Source organism: Podarcis bocagei, assembly GCF_964188305.1.
Source record: "Podarcis bocagei genome assembly, chromosome: 11".
NCBI classification, from domain to species: domain Eukaryota; kingdom Metazoa; phylum Chordata; class Lepidosauria; order Squamata; family Lacertidae; genus Podarcis; species Podarcis bocagei.
The window spans coordinates 49,466,102-49,482,605 of NC_138136.1; the positions used below are offsets into that span (position 1 = coordinate 49,466,102).

At 43.2% G+C, this 16,504-nt stretch overlaps 1 protein-coding gene across 1 annotated transcript in view; it reads left to right on the forward strand.

Moving 5' to 3' along the window:
* Window positions 1-3,015: 3,015 nt before the first annotated feature.
* MTMR12 (myotubularin related protein 12) overlaps window positions 3,016-16,504 on the forward strand; it is a 38,850-nt gene continuing 25,361 nt past the window's right edge. Inside the window, exons 1-2 of the mRNA XM_081212766.1 lie at window positions 3,016-3,366; window positions 14,776-14,830. Coding sequence (XP_081068892.1) covers window positions 3,031-3,366; window positions 14,776-14,830 — 391 coding nt within the window. The 5' untranslated portion in view covers window positions 3,016-3,030. The remainder of the gene's footprint in view (window positions 3,367-14,775; window positions 14,831-16,504) is intronic.

Genomic DNA, 16,504 nt, shown 5'->3' on the forward strand with positions numbered 1-16,504 from the left:
CCCTGAGCCCAATGTAGCTTGTTTTTACTCTGTCACCCCCCCCATAGCATGAACCAAATCATTTTAGGCATTGGGGGGGGGATGTCAACTGAGGGAACATACCCAAGACTGCAACAGCCTAGTTTATGATGAAAAAGACGGAACAAACAAGAGGAGGCCAAATGTTGCTTCAAGAAAATGCAAAGAACCTATACTGTTGCATCTGCTTACAAAAACTTGTGGTCTCATGTTGCAGAATAGATGGTCAGCTGAGGGACTTTGGAGGACAAAGGACAGTTGGGCAGTGATCATTGAAATTATTTCTGATCCAGGTGGGGAGACTGAAACCTTTCGGAGGTTAGGTGATGGACTATCAAGGTGTTAACTACTGCATCTTCCTGCGAAATGGAGACTATTCTGTGCTTTGTATATTCTAGAGGAGATGTTCTCTGGTATACTCTGGGTTCACCTCCAGGTAAGGGTACAGGACTGTAGCCTAAGTTTTAAGTACGCTGTTTCCAGATTCCAGTAGAATGAGAACAAGATTTTCAAGGTGATAAACATTTTTTAACTGCTGGAGAAATTTCTCGTTAACCAGACCTCATCTGTTTTAAGTAATCCTACCTGAGTAAAACTTTGACTTGACTTACTTGCCAGTTTAATAAGTCAATTTCAGACATAATGGCTGCTGTTCAGGAAACAAAGGCTGGACATCTGATAATATTACAGTGCTATTATGTACTGCTTGATAAGAGGCACTATGGTGCAAGTCTTATCAGGGTCATGTTCTGTGATGCAAAAGCTTTACCTGTTGGAGGGAAAGGCATTTTGCATACATTCAGGTGTATTACTGCACACATTCCAGGACTGAGCTCTTGGTACTCGTGACTCAGCTTAAGATTTATGATTTCTGTTATTCTTCCTAGTGCTACTTAGGATCAGATTGTTATCCAACACAAATGTCTCCTCCCAACAAATCCTGAACCACTGTTTGTACTGCCAGCAGAGACAGGCAGTATCATGTTTGATAATACCATTTAATAAACTACATGAAACACCCAGCTTTCCCTTAATATATTGGGCATCATGAAATCACTCAAGGGACCAAATTATTTAAAACTTCTGTTATATGTCTTCTTTTTTCCCATGATTGTTCTTACTTTATAAGTATTTCTTCCTGTTCCCATAACTTCCTAATTGGCTCTTTCTTGGTTGGTTTCTTTTTTAACTCTTCCAACGTCTGGCATACAAATTCCCTGCTAGAGTTAAGTATATAAAGCAGGCGTGGAAAACCTTTGTTCCCCCAAATGTTGTTGAACTACAATTCCCATCATCTGGCCATCAATGAGAGACATTGTTATAGATGGCATAAGGTTGGGGAAAAAGAGAAGTAGGGAGAGAGAAAGTGAGAGAAGGTTGTGGTAGCAAACATTCGTTCTTTTGCATAAATTGATAATTTGTTTTACAAAGGCTCTTTGCCAACAGGGTGACATTCAGTCTTTGTATTTCTAATTAAAAGTGAAAACATCTTACACATCCTATCCACTCCCAAACAGCTGAAAGTCTCTCAAACAACCTTCTAAACAGCTGGGGCAATTAATTCAAAATTAATCAGCTGCTGAGCTATTAATTGGGACCAGGTGTTACAAACACATCTCACCTGGGCTAGAAGACTTCTGTTTCAAAGCAGAATTGATTTACTTACCATTAACCCCCTAGATTAGGGATGGAGAAACTTTGACCTTTGAGGTATTGTTGAACTACAGCTTTCCATAATTATTGGCCATACTAGCTGGAAGCCCAGCTGATGGCAGTTGCAGCCCAAGAATCTTACAACCTGAGTAGTTGAATGAGCACCTGCAATTATCAACCTGTCAACACACAGCATTAAAATCTTAAAGAGGCCCCCTTCTGAGTGCTTTACATAATTTTTTCAACTGGCACTTTACAGCAGCGGGGGTGGGTGTGTGCGCGCGCACGGGGTGGGGGGTGGGGACGGGACATTATTTCCTCAGTTTTATTATTGTAAAGTGTTCATTAGTTATTGCAAACAACCCTGGAAATACTTGTATGGAAGAGCAGTATAGATATCATTAAACAGGAATGTAGTAGTTGTTGTTGTGTGTGTTTGTTTGTGTGTGTGGTTTTGTTCTTATTGCTTTGATTTGCATCCTTATTGCACCCTTATTGCACCATAAGGCTATTCTACCTCCCCTGCTGGTGTTCACAAGTGGCGAGAATGCTTTTGCACTCACAATGTGTTTGTGGGCTTCCCATAGATGTTGGTTGGCCAGCCTGAAAAGGGAGAGTTACAAGGGACCACAAGGGTCATCTAGTACAACCCCCTGCGATGCAGGAATCTCAACTAAAGTTTGCTCCATCCTCTCTATGTGACAGCCCTTCAGATATTTGAAGATGGCCATTATATCTCTTCTCAGTCTCCTCTTTTCCAAGCTAAACATGCCCAGCTCCTTCAAACATTCCTCCTAAGGCTTGGCTTCCAGACTCTCGATCATTTTGGCTGCCTTCCTCTGCACACGCCCCACCTTGTCAATATCCTTCATCATTCGTAGCGCCCAGAACTGGTCACAGCACTCCAGTGTGGTTTGCCCAAGGCAGAAGGATACTAACATTTCCCATAACAATTTAAAACAAACACTTTGCATCTGATTTTGGTTTTGGGTTCCTGGAAATTTTATAGTCGCACACAACTTTACAAACCGTGCAACTTAAATTTGCATTATGATAAACTAGATTTGCGTGCGGCGGCACTACAGTTAATACAGCTCAGATTTCCAGGCGGTGGGGGGGAGGGGGACAAGGAAATCACCTCTCCTTTTAAGCCGTTCCGTCAGTCATTTGCTGATTGGGTAACGTATCTGTCGTTCAGCCCTCGGATTTTTTTATTTATCTAATAAATATTGTGATTGGTCTCATGACACTTTTCCCCACCCCTTTTTTTATGTGAACGACCATTCCCTGCAAAGCGAGCGAGAAAGGGCGGGGCGAATAGGCGGGACCTATTCCTGAGATCGACCTCCTGCCGGCCCAATGGCGGCGCGGATGGCTGGGCGGAGCTCGTGCATTAATAGGGCGGGGGGAGAGGCTCACGTGCGCCGCCGCCGGGACTGTGGGCTCTTGCCGCTCGCTGCGATGGGAGGGATTAACTACGTGAGGCGAAGCAGGGCGGCGCTGGAGGACGACGACGACGCCGCGGAGTCCTCCTGGGAGGAGCTGCCGACGCCGCCCTCGCCCGCCGGCACCGGCCGGAGCCCTGGCTGCGCCGCCGCTGCCGGGAGTTCGCGGGGGCCAGACATGCTGGGCGCGGGGGGCGGCGCGGGGGCCAGGCCGGCCAAGCCCTCCTTCGTCTCCTATATCAGCCCGGAGGTAGGTCGGGCACTGAGGGGACCAGGCGAGGCGGTTGGTCTGAGAGGAAGGGAGGGCGCGCGGGTGGGGCTGGCTGGCTGGCGGCGCGCGGGACGAGGAGGGAGTGAGGAGGAGAAGGCGGCGAGGTGGGCCGGCGTGGGAATGGGGTCCTCCAGGGCTATTTACAAATATATATAGAAGACCCGAGATGGAGAAACAAACGCCGGTCTAAGCTTTTGTGGAATAAATAAGGACGTCTATTAAAAATAATAATAACGGAAAATAAGGATTGAAAAAGTATTAATAGCGTTATTAAAAGTGCGCTTTGTCAGGAGCAGACACTCTCAAGGTGTGTGCATGTGTGTGTATATATATATATATTTGTAAATATCTCTGGAGGACCCCATTCCCACGCCGGCCCACCTCGCCCCCTATATATATATATATATATATATACATATATACACACACACCCTGACAAAGTGCACTTTTAATAACACTATTAATATTTTTTAAATGCTTATCTTCCGTTATTACTATTTTTAATAGACCTCCTTATTTATTCCACAAAAACTTAGACTGGCGTTTTTCTCAGTCTTGGGTCTCGAAACCCATGACAGATTAATCTTCAGGTCTCTTAGAAGAGTTGCTTCTTTCAGGTGCTGCGAAGTTGGGTCGGTGGTCCCTGCTTTATTTGCAGAGTATGTGCCCCTCACAAGTGAAGTTTTTTTTATATAAAAAACAACCATAGAACTATAGCGTTGGAAGGGTTCCTCCCCCCCCCAGGGTCATCTAGTCCAACCCCCTGCAATGGAGAAGTAGGCATGTGGCCCATTTGGGGATTGAACCCGCGACCTTGGCGTTATCAGCAGGACGAGGCTTCCACAGAAGTCTAACCATGATAATAAACCTTGTGTTGGTGACGCCTCAAGACTTTTGCTTTTTAGGATAACAATACATTGCTTTTTCCTGTTTGTAGGTTAGTGTACCTGCTGTGAAGTTCGGTCAGTGGTGTGCTTTCACTCTCACAATCCCTCCCCACTGTTTTGCGTTGAGGGGAGGAGGGTGGGGCAGTCACCAAGTGTGCAAGGAGGAGAATTTGTCAGCATGTGTGGTGCTTTGTACAGTGAAAGTCCCTGCCGCAGGAGCTTAAAAGCTTACTCGATGGGAAGGGGGGGGGGGGAGAAGGTAACAGCAGTGGGAGGAGGAGAAAATGGGAAGAGAATAAAAAGGATAAATTTAGTTTTTGATGATGTTAAATTACTGGGGGTTTTGATATATATTTTTTAACTGCACAAAACTAAAAGCATTGAAACCATGAAATATTTTACATCTTGATAGTAGCTGGTCATATCTATGCTCATGTTGGTGTGTTTCCAACAAAAACAAGTGTAGTCGTTGAATAATAATAATGGGTTTTAAAAAATACATTGGGTTGGTGAAGTGCCCCTGTTGAAGCTTCATATTTAACCATTAGCTTGATACCAGCTTTCCTACTGTGGTCGAAGTAAGGCCCTGCCTAACTATGTGTTTACTCAGTACCAAGCTCCCCTGAGCTCACTGGGACCTACTTCCAGGTAAGGCTGCTTAAAGGGTTGTAGCCTTACTGTCCAAATATTCTTTGTTGATACAGAGAGGCTAGTTTCTCCCTGTAACTCTTCATTTTAAAATATGTCAGCCTTTATATACTTGGGATGAAATAAGGTCAATTTTAAGTTTGCATTTTCTGAATGCTGCCAAGGTATGTCAGAACAGTTTAACTTTGGTGAAGTGGTGTGACTCAAGCCTGCATGGGATAGTCTTGCATTTTGTTCCTTAAGGGATGTTTCCTGCTTTGCTCCCTCCAAGCTCCTTAAATCTGAGTTGGGTGCAGGCTAAAGTAGCATTGTGAGGAAAGGACTTCTATATGCGTGTAGTATATTGATTTGTAGTTACAGTAAAGCACCTGTTGCTGTGACAAAAGTAGGTGAGGAAGGAAGCCTTGTCTAGTGCAATGCACTCAGTGGGCTTTATATTTCCACTGTCAAGAGGAAGTCGGCCAGACTTTGCCATCATTGTAAAAATAGCAATTTTCTATTTCCCATAAGAGTGAATAGCAGCCATTAATTACTATAAGGGGAATATATAGAAAAGGTGTGCACCTCTGATGGGAATTAAACCTGCTCTCTGCCTGTGATGACCTCTGCCATTACAAATCAAATCTATCTGCAAAACTGCATTCTTGATTGTACTAAATATGATTGCATGTAGGACAAAAAACCTAATTAAAATTTTCTCTTCCGCCCTTCCCCTTTTAAACAGTAGCTTGGTCAGAGATGGGTGGTGCTATGTAGGTGTGGTTGGGATAGGATTTCTGAATATTCTCACCTCACATCACTAGGTGTAAGGCAGATGTAATTCTGTGGACTCCCTCTCAGAATTGCTTGGTTGCAATTAGGTTTGAAAGAAGCTTTGTAGGCATTTTTTCAAGCCTAATTGTGGCAAAGGGGGCTTTTTGTGGCGTAGAGAGGTGTGAAGAAAATAAGCTAACGCCTTAACCAGCTGTGCTCCTCCTGCCAAAAATGTCACCTATGCTACAGCTTGGCTTGAAAAAAAGCCTTCTGTTGGCTACAGTGCTCTTCCCCTGCTGCAATTAGGCTTTAAAATTCAAAATAAGTCCCAGTCCCGCCCCCATTCTTGAAGGGAGATGCTCTTCCTGTTGTTGCAATGTCCTTGAGGATTTTTCAGGTTCCCAAATGTGCTCACTACCCCCAAAAGCTGATATTTGGAAGTGTATGACAGAGCCAATGAAGAATGGTGTGAGAGTGGAGTGTTGAAAGCATTTCCTGCTTTTTAAAAAATGCCTGAGGAGCTTATCATTAGGTAGACAGGTGTGCTGAGGGAGTTTAGTGAATTGAGGAGAGAAGGTTGTCTTTGGCAGGGAATTGTCTTTGGCAGAGGTGACGCGGGGCTGTAGAGGCTCCTGCCATAGCCGCGCGTCACCTCTCCAGCCGGGAGAGCGCGCGCGGGGCTAAAGCAGCCCCCCGCGACCCTCTCCCGGCTGGGGAGGTGACGTGCGGCTATAGAGGCTCCTGCCATAGCCGCGCGTCACCTCTCCAGCCGGGAGAGGGTTGCGGGGCTATGGCGTCTTCGCTCCATAGGACGCACACACATTTCCCCTTCATTTTTGAAGGGGAAAAAGTGCGTCCTATAGAGCGAAAAATACGGTAACTTGCAACAAACTATTAACTACGTACGGAATCAAAGAGTAATAGGGGAATAGATGGTTTCAGATAACAGCTGCTGATGTAAGTGCACTGTAGGATTTTCCATCTCTTCTCAGACAGAGGCTGTATGTATTTTTGCTCAAAGGCTCATGGTATAGATTTATGTGTACAGCAATGTGTAGTAACTGCAAGCCTGTGACTTGTGCGTCTTCTAGATTACCTTTGTGAAGGGAGAATTGGGATTTTGTGCATATTGCTGCTTCCTGATTAGGCAGGTAGTGAGCCAACTGGTTTGACTGTGCATAGGAAAACATTTGCACTGAGAGAGTGTTAAGCGTGAGGTGGGTTTTAATAGGTAGGAAAGGTTATATTAATTGCAGTTTATCCCTCCAGGCCCCCATGTGTATGGGTTGAAGAGTTCTAAAAGTCCTATCCTTAGCAGCAAAATTGAAGCATTTGGGTATTGGGCTGTAAAACCTTGTTTAGAGCAAGTCTAGTCATGAAGCTGGTTCTCCCTTTATTACCCCACTTAAAAAAGAATCGGACAGCAACTTATAAAGTAAGTGTAAGAATAAGATTTATAATCATGCAAAGGCAACAGTAAAAGCTATGCAGGCAAAATGCTTATATTTACAGTATAACCAGCCTCAGGCATATACCTAAAGCTGAGGCATGACTGCATCCAATGCTGGTCAAAGGAATAGAGAGAAGAGAGAGGAAATGCCCCTTCTCCACAGAGCCCTCCTTACCATTGTATTTCTGTGGTCTGAGTATTTGCCTACAGCTCTGTGGTATTAGTTAGGTTTGGCTGATAATCTCCCACATTAAGCAGGTGCCAGTTAATCTTGTATTCCAAATTTAACAGCTAATGAATGACTTGTGACAGGTACCGGTATGTAAAGTTCCATATGGTGCTGTTGTGTACCAAGTGTGGTGAAGCTGAATAATCGTCAGGAAAATATCCCTTGTTTCTTGCCAGAATACATTGAAAATTGCAGAGTTTAGAGTTATGGAAGATGTTGTAAGAAGCTACTTTTAAAAGAAATGGTGCCATGCTTCCAATTTGACGGGGGAAGAAAGCAGAAACAATGCTTTTACTTGCCAAAGTAATGAAAGCAGATACTTGAACTTGCCCTTCCGGCCAGTTCCATACTGGTTTTACTTGTTTATAGTTTCATTCTGCTTTGGCGTTAACTGAAGGACATTAAAAATGATTTGACTATCCCAAATAATTGTTATAAAAATACAATTATCATTGTGCAGCGCTATTAAAATTTGGTGTTTGGGTTTGTTGGTTTAGTTATCTCCATGTTAATTTATACTGGAACAAAGACTAAATAGGAAACAAATTTGGATAAAGTTTCCTAGTATCTAGTATATTGTATTTTTTTGGGGGGGGGGGTCAGGTCCTTCAGAGATAGCTTGCACAAAAGTATCATAAGCCTCAGATGAGCTCAAAGTTATCCTGGGGGGAAAGTTCTATTTTCAGTTTTGTATGTACTGCAGGGAAAATTCCAAGGTTAAGTTGCATTCATTAAATGGGAGCAAGGTGGTGCTTGGGGAAAATCCCTGGGATAACTATGTTGTCAGACAACTCTTGTCAGGACACATTTTATGTTAGTTTCTAATGGAGTGTGAACTGTGGAGCATTGCAAGCAATATGGCAGCTCCATTGACCTTGGGTACATTTTAAGATTATATGCTACTTCCATGAAGGCACATATGGTTTCTCCTGCTCTCATTTTATTTTCTCTACAATATCATTACAATTTTTTAGGCTTAGAGAGTGATCCTAGCCCAAGGTCACCCAGTGAGCTTCATGGTTGAGCAGACTACTCAACCCAGGGCTCCTTGTTCTAAGCCAAATACAGTGGTACCACCATGTGGTGGGCTGGACTATATTTTTTGGAGGGAAATGAATGAATTCCTATGCCCCACAAATAATCCAGAGATGCATTTTAAATAAAAGCACACATTCTACTCATGTAAAAACACGCTGATTCCCAGACCGTCAACGGGCCAGATTGAGAAGGCAATTGGGCCGCATCTGGCCCACAGGCCTTAGGTTGCCTACCCCTGGTCAAAACCAATGACATTACCAGGGATTACTGATAGCCAGGGTTACATATTCAAGATAGTTTCCATTATTAGCTAAACACCTGGTTGGCATTACCCAAGTTAAATGGTGGGTGAAAGGATATGTTTCATCAGTTTTGCATTTCTGGTGTTTTATAATTCTAGTTGCAGAAAGACCTTATGATAAAAGTACAGTGTTTTTGAACTTACTGTTGCGTGTTGAATCTCAGCTACTTGTGAAGTAATGTCATTTCATCTATGAAAGCTAAACTAAGTGTAGGGAATTTCACATCCCCTGGAGTAGATACTATTAACTGTAAACACTCAACATTTTCCCACAATAAACAGTTCACTGCTATGCAAAGTTTAGTCTTTGCTGCATCTATATTTGGCTGATTTCCTGCTGCTTTGCAGCTTGGATTATGTCAAGGATTTTCTTTCTCTCTCTCTGGGTGTGGGTGTTTGCAGAGTACCAAAATGTTTTAAAAACCAGCTAGAGCCTTCTTGCCAGGTAAAGAGAAGCTGATGATGCTGGACAATATTGACTTCAGCATGTATTGCCTGTCATGGCTTATCTTGCATTCTATTTATGATCTCTAAGGAGAATGTCTATATTTATGTAGACAAAGCAGTAGCACCTCCACCCAGGGAATTAATCATAGAAAACCAGGTTGGAGGGGCGTGGAAGTTAGTGCATGGAAAAGAAGGAAGAGACTCTAGCTATGAAGTATAAAGACAAAATCGGACTGCATAGGCCACTTCCTGCTTCATACTGAAGCTATTTTAAAATGTTTCCGGGGCAGAGGTGAGAGCTGCCCATAAAAATAACGGAGAAATCCAAGATTTTAAAGCAGCTTTGGGATTTGTTATCCACCCCAACCAAAATAACTGTGCAAGAGATAGCCACAAAGAGCTCTGTTCCTTCTCACTTTCTTAATTAGAATGAAACCCTTTAAATTAGAATCCTACTACTGTAAATTTCAAAGCATGTAAAGTTTATTATATTACTGGTTTGAAGAAGCTTTGGATAGGAGAGAGTGCTTTACAACAGCCCTGCACTATATACCGTATTTTTCGCTCTATAGGACGCACCGGACGATAAGACACACCTAGTTTGGGGGGGAGGAAACAAGAAGAAAAAAATTCTGAACCCCAGAAGCCAGAACAGCAAGAAGGATCTGGCTTCTCGGATAGCCTCTTGTTGTTCTGGCTTCGGGGACAGCCTTTGAAGTCTCTGCAGGGCAGCCACCCCCAAGCTAGAACAGCGAGACAGAGTGCTGTGCTGCGCTCCGTCTCCCTGTTCTGGCTTTGGGCTTAGCCGCACAGCCTGCAGTCGCTCCATAAGATGCACACACATTTCCCCTTACTTTTTAGAAGGGAAAATGTGTGTCCTATAGAGCGAAAAATACGGTAGTTAATACTGCAGCTCAGTCTGAGTGGTTTACAACAACCCTGCAGTATATTTTTGTAAGGATTGGTAAATGGTTAGCCTTTAAATCTGCAATACATTTATTTCTGCCCCTACTTGTAGTGTGTTTGGTACAGCCCAGAAGATGTGTAAATTGGATTTGCTAGCCACTTGTTAAATGCACTCGGAATAGCAGCTGTTTTCAGAAAAGGGAACTTGGAATCCAGATGTGTATTTATATATTTAAAGAATTTATGCACTTCCAAAAATGGATTAGTTATCTGATCATATATTCTGTTGCCTAATAGAATATGCATTCAAAGTTCTTGTCTTTTTGTTGGCTGTTTTTTAATCGGCTCCTGACTATTGGGATGAATAACTCCACAATGTGCAAAGCTGACTTATGAACATCTAGAGACTGCACACTCGCTCTTTATGCAACTGCACATCTCAATATTGTGCAACTTATTGTTTCAGCTGTCCAACTCTGAACCATTTCAGTCTTAGCAACCTGCATCCTGTTTTTCTTTGAAGCTTTTACCAATGCACCTTTTAGTTAAGGGATCAAGAATATTAAGATTTACTGTATTTTTCGCCCTATAGGACGCACTTTTTCCCCTCCAAAAATGAAGGGGAAATCTGTGTGCGTCCTATGGGGCGAATACAGGCTTTCGCTGAAGCTTGGAGAGCGAGAGGGGTTGGTGCGCACCAACCCCTCTCGCTCCCCAGGCTTCAGGAAGCTATCAGCAAGCCTGGGGAGCCCGCGGGAGTTCCCGCAGGGCTCCCCACGCTGCGGATAGCAGCCTGCTGCACGGGGCGCGCTGAAGCAGAGCGCCCCGTGCTTCGGGCAGACATCGGCCAGCCCCACAAGCCTGGGGGACAGCAGGGAGGCGCAGCGCCGCCATACCGCTGTTCCCCAACCTGGTTTGGAGGCTGGCGCTTTGGAGAAGCGTGCTTCTCCCCAGCGCCAGCCCCACAAGCTCGGGGGACAGCGGGGAGGCGCAGCGCCGCCATACCGCTGTTCCCCGACCTGGTTTGGTTTCCCCGGCCTGGTTTTTTTTGGGGGGGGAATAAAGGAAAACATTTTTTCCTTTATTTCCCCCCCATAAAACTAGGTGCGTCCTATGGGACGAAAAATACGGTGTTTTCAAATGACGTGTTTAATTTTCATGCTACCTTTCATGCCTAAAGAGTGTCTAAAATATTTTTGCCCCGTTCTTGAGCTTAGGCTGTTCAGTTATATGACTCAAGTTCTTGCCTCTACTCTTACTAGCTTATATACAGTATATGCTTTAACATGACATGCGTAAATTGACACTAGTAAACTTCTAGCTATACTTTTCTGGTACAGCTACAGCTCTTCAAACATGAAATAATACTCTAGCTCAGTGTTTCCCAACCACTGTTCCGCGGCACACTAGTGTGCCGCGAGATGTTGCCTGGTGTGCCGCGAGATGTTGCCTGGAGGGAGGCGGGCGAGTCGGGCGGCGAGAGGCGGGGCGGCGGTGGCGAGGAGAGGCCGCCCAGCGCGGGGCTCTCGCCGTCTGCCTGCCTGGCTGCCTGCGAGCTCGGCGGGCAGCGCCTCTGTCCGCAGCGCCCGCCTCGCGGCTCTCATTCCCTGCCCCTGCCAAAGCTCACCCAGCCAAGCCGCGCTCTCCTTCCTGCCTCGCTTTGCTGCCTCCTCCCCCCCTACCCCCAAAGCTTGGAGGTTCCCCGGCAAGGGGGAGGGAAAAAAATTGAAACTTACACTTTCGTGCGTCCCTCCCGGCGTGACGCTGCGCGCTGACGTCACCGGGCTGTAATGGTGGTGTGCCTCGAGATTTTTTTCATCAAACAAGTGTGCCTTTGCCCAAAAAAGGTTGGGAAACACTGCTCTAGCTGACACTACACAACTTTTTGCTCCCAGAGTTTAGCTGGGATTACTTTAACATTTGAGTGAGACTTTGGCAGCCAAAATATTCAGGTGGGGAGTGCTGTTTCAGTGGCTATTTAACCTTCACCACTTTACATCCAGACAGATAAGGTGTTCTAGATCTCCACAGACAACTAGAGGCTATCTGTTCATTTAATGACGTTTATTGGTATTGTGCCAACTTGCTGCTTAGTGCATGTGATGCAGATGTCCTTGGTCTGTGTGAGACTTGGAATTTGGCAAGAAGCTTTGAATACTGCAGAACCATTAAACAAAATAATCAGGAAAATAGTTTCTGAAATATTAAATATATTAGCTATATAGGCAGCATTCTGACTAATAGCCCCATGATTTTAGAAGGTAAATGAGAAATCATATTTAAGGGTTGTAACATCCTAATTCTTTGCCCTTCCCTACTTTTTTTTTATCTTGTCCAGTATGGGCATTTCCTAGTACAGGCTCATTTGCAGATTTTCTGTGAAGCAGAAAAGTGTTGCATTTGGCCAAGAAGGAAATAATATTTTCCACATCAGTCTACTGTTTTAGGTTCAACAGTAGACTGATGTTAATGCTGGCTTTTTTCCAGTATCTTAAAAACTATCAAGATAGTTTTCATCTTAGTAAAACAAGGTGAATTGCTGGTGGAAAATCAATATTTACCTTCACTTTTAGGTAAGATACTAGAAATGGGTCACACTATAATGGATTGCCACTAGCAATAAGGACACGAGTCCAGCTTGGACCAATGTTATCATGCATCATGTTTCCGATAGAAAAGCCAGCCAGGTACTTTTGGTAGAGGCACAAGTAGGTCATTAAGTCAGCGGCCTTAGCTCATTATGTTTTCCCCTCTTTTTGCCTAAGCAACTAATACTGAGGCAGTATATTAACTGAACTAAATTAAAACCCTCTGAAATTTTAGATTATTTATTAGATTATTTGCTTCCTTTAAGGAAGCAATTGGGAATGCAGTTGTCCTTATTGCTGGAGCTATTAAAAACGAAAGTAATCTTTCATTCCCCCCCCCCCCAACAACTTCAGGAAACTTTCTTGAAAAGATTATAAATTCCAATAGTTAGGGAAAGTATTTAGTCATAATATTTGTATAGCATATCTATTAACTGCTGCAAGAATAACTATTGCCAGGACATGGAAATTATTACAATCAACTATGGGCCAATGCTACAATGTAATTTGGCAAATGGCATTATTGAAAAAACTGAAACAAATTAAAAATTAGCAAGAGGCCAAACCTTGGAGGTTTTTAAACAGGTTATAAACGGAGGTTGGATGGCCATCTGTCATAGACGCTTTAGTTGAGATTTTTGCATTGCGGGGGGTTGGGGTCCCTTCCAACTCTAAGATTCTGTGAAATTTTATGCAGTCTGATGTGACTTTATTGATAACACACACAATATGGTAGAACAGTGCCCATAGCTTGCAGCACAGCCTGGCATTCATGAAGTACATATTTTAATTTTTTCCTTGTCCCGCTTCCTATAATTTCTAATTGTTGTTGATACAAAATACATTCACTTATGGTCAGCAATCTAAGCAATAAACGCTACTATACATTTCATATCTGTCATAACTCTACAAATTTTGGTATATGTATACTTAGATGAACATTTCTGAATATATTAACAAAGTTGTGTGTGAGTGTTTTATTTTTTAATAAATTTATGTAATCGTTGCATGCCATAAGCACTAATGTAAATAATGCAACCATGTCAAACAGTTCAAATGTGAAAATGAATAAAAGTTATGTTACAAAAACAAAACAAAACTGGAGCTGCTATGTTCTTGACATTTGCCTTACTTGCTAGGAAGTAAAGAACACTGTTGAGTGTGAACGGTAAATTTTTTAGCTTGGCACTAGTTTGTTTATGCAACAAACATGGACTGTGATATTCTCCCAGCTGAAACAGGTTGTGGAACAGGATCTGGGCACTCCTGGCTTATTTGTTACTGGTGAAGCAGCAGCTGGGAATAGTGGTCCATAATGTAACTAATGTGAAAGGATTGTTTTTCCCCAATGGAGGAGAAAGCACAGATAGGTACCTGGAGAAGTAAAAGGCAGACTAATTAAAGTGCTAGGTTTTGTTTTTTTTTTAAGCCATTAGGAAAAGAGGATGATGGCTAGCTGATGCAAATCCTAAAATAACAGCTACATGTATATATTGATATAAACTTAACACAACATCTTTTGCTGTTTGAACCAGAATAGTAAAAATAGTGTTAATTATGAATAGAAATGTATTTGAGCCCTCAAAGTACAACATTTCTGTAGATGGCAGGTGCGGCCAGGCGTTGGGAATTGACAATGTGGTAATGGTTTTCCTTTTTGAGTGGCTTGTGTAACTTAGGATAAGGGCAGGAGGACAGTGTGTTGCATTGAATTCTACAGCCTTGGAACCAAATTGGGGCAGACATTCAAGTTGTCTTTCAGCTAATATTAGATGGCCAGAGTTTCAGTTTGTTAAAATATCCCAACAAAAACTAAACAGCTACTTGTCTGATAAAATAGGAACTCAAATTCCTGCATAGTTTAAGTGGCAATCAACAAGAGAATAATAGTTTTCTTGTTACCTTATAATAGCAACTTATACAGTTGCTTTCTTGGGTTTGTGTGTATGTATATGTGTAAAGAAAATCTGTGAACCCTTTGCTGTACTAGCTGCTTGCTTGGCCAATCTCTAGTTACAGTATAACTTTATTTGCCAAACAATATGGTACATTGAACCCTCCTAAAGCAATACATGTTGGAAAGCATTTGAAACAGAGCTTTTTACTTCTGATTTGGACTAATGCAATGTCTTTTCTTCTAGGAGGTATATGTGAGGGAAGCCACAGGAAAGGAAGTAGAGCCAAATTTGTTGCCAGGTAACATATAGACAATGCTGTAGAATCTTATCAATGTTATACGCATGACCTGCCTAGAAGACCTGAGATAAAGGACATGTGTCAAGATTTGTCCAACTGCATTTTTATTTTGTAGAATGCCTCCACAATATCTGTAACAGATGGTGAAAGTTGACAGTAACTATTAGGTTCACAGCAGTACTGTCTCAAACACCTTCCTTTTTTAAGGGATGAGGAAGACTGGCTTGATGTTTACTTTGCTACTAAGAGGAGCTGTGAGCCTTTGAATGTCAGGGCTGGGAAAGTTTAAAGCTTTGTGGCTGAGAAAACTCCTGGGCCAATGCAAACTGTTGCCAAGAAAGAACAGCCTGGAAGCTTTGCAGTATGGTTGGTAGTCTACAACAGAGGTTGCCACCGTTTTTGGACCCATGGACATATTTGGAATTGTGAGAAAGCGCCTTGGATGCCATCATAAAATGACTGCCATGGTAGACATGGCCATTACCAAACATTGTTGTTTAATATAAGGCAGAGTCTCTCTCTCTCTGGCAAGATACAAAGCCAGAGAGGGGGGGGGGAGGGAGGGAACAGCCATAGAGAGCAGAAACTCAGCTGAAGAGCGGCCCACAATCTGAGAAAATGCAGATATGATCCATCCTTTCATTTTTCTCTCTTGGGTTGCTTCACTCTCCTCCCCACCTCCTCCTTGCATTGGGTCTAGCTGCTACTCCCACTTACCTTTTTCTGTTGTCTTCAGTGTTTTTACAAAGTGCTTTTCCTTCTTCCTGCTTGAAGTGAACTGAAGCAAGCACCTGAGTAGCCAATGCTCAGAGAACTGAGAAAGAAAGTGGGGAGAAGCAGCACACTGTGCACTTTCACTCCTCTCTATATACTTTTCAAGGCTGAGATGGGCAGGTGTGGTCCTGCTCTCAGCCTGGGAAAGTTCATAGTTCAACAAGCAAAGAGCGTGACACCCTTCTCACTTCCTCATCTTCAAGTATTTCTCAAGGTTGTGATTATTCCCTTCCTACTTTGGAAGAGAGAAAAAGGTGTGAGGGAATGTGGAGGCCTTGTGTGTGTGCTGGAAGGTTATTGCACATGGTCACCACATTAATGCATTGTCCAAAAGAACCCCCACATGGCTGCTATAGGAATTGATTGCAGCATCTGAGCACAATTGCTACTTTGATATTTTTGGAGAAAGTAAGCAAGGGTGGGGAGAAGTAATAGCAACTTTATCTCTAAAAGATGTATAGAATGAAGACTACTGTCTTGTTCCTGTATGGTGAACTGCATCTGCCAGTATTGCCCTATATGGAGATATTAGGTGTAGGAACCCTATTTTCTGGCATCTGGCCACTCTCGTGGGTAAAAGGTTTAGTGGCGTTAAAGGCGGGTCCCAAATGTGAAGGAAGTTGAAGACTCTGCTTTGCCATTCAGCTAACGGTAGATATGGGTAACTTGTGGGCCTCCAGATGTTATAGGACTACAACTCCCAGTGGTCAATGGTCAGGGATGATTGAAATCAATTAATATCTGGAGGGCTACAGGTAAATGAGAATGGGAAGGTAGTGGAAAATGGCTATATGTAGAACAAGCTTGCTTTAAAGGCTCCAGGTGTTAATGCAGGCATCCCCAAACTCGGCCCTCCAGATGTTTTGGGGCTACAACTCCCATCATCCCTAGCTAACAGGA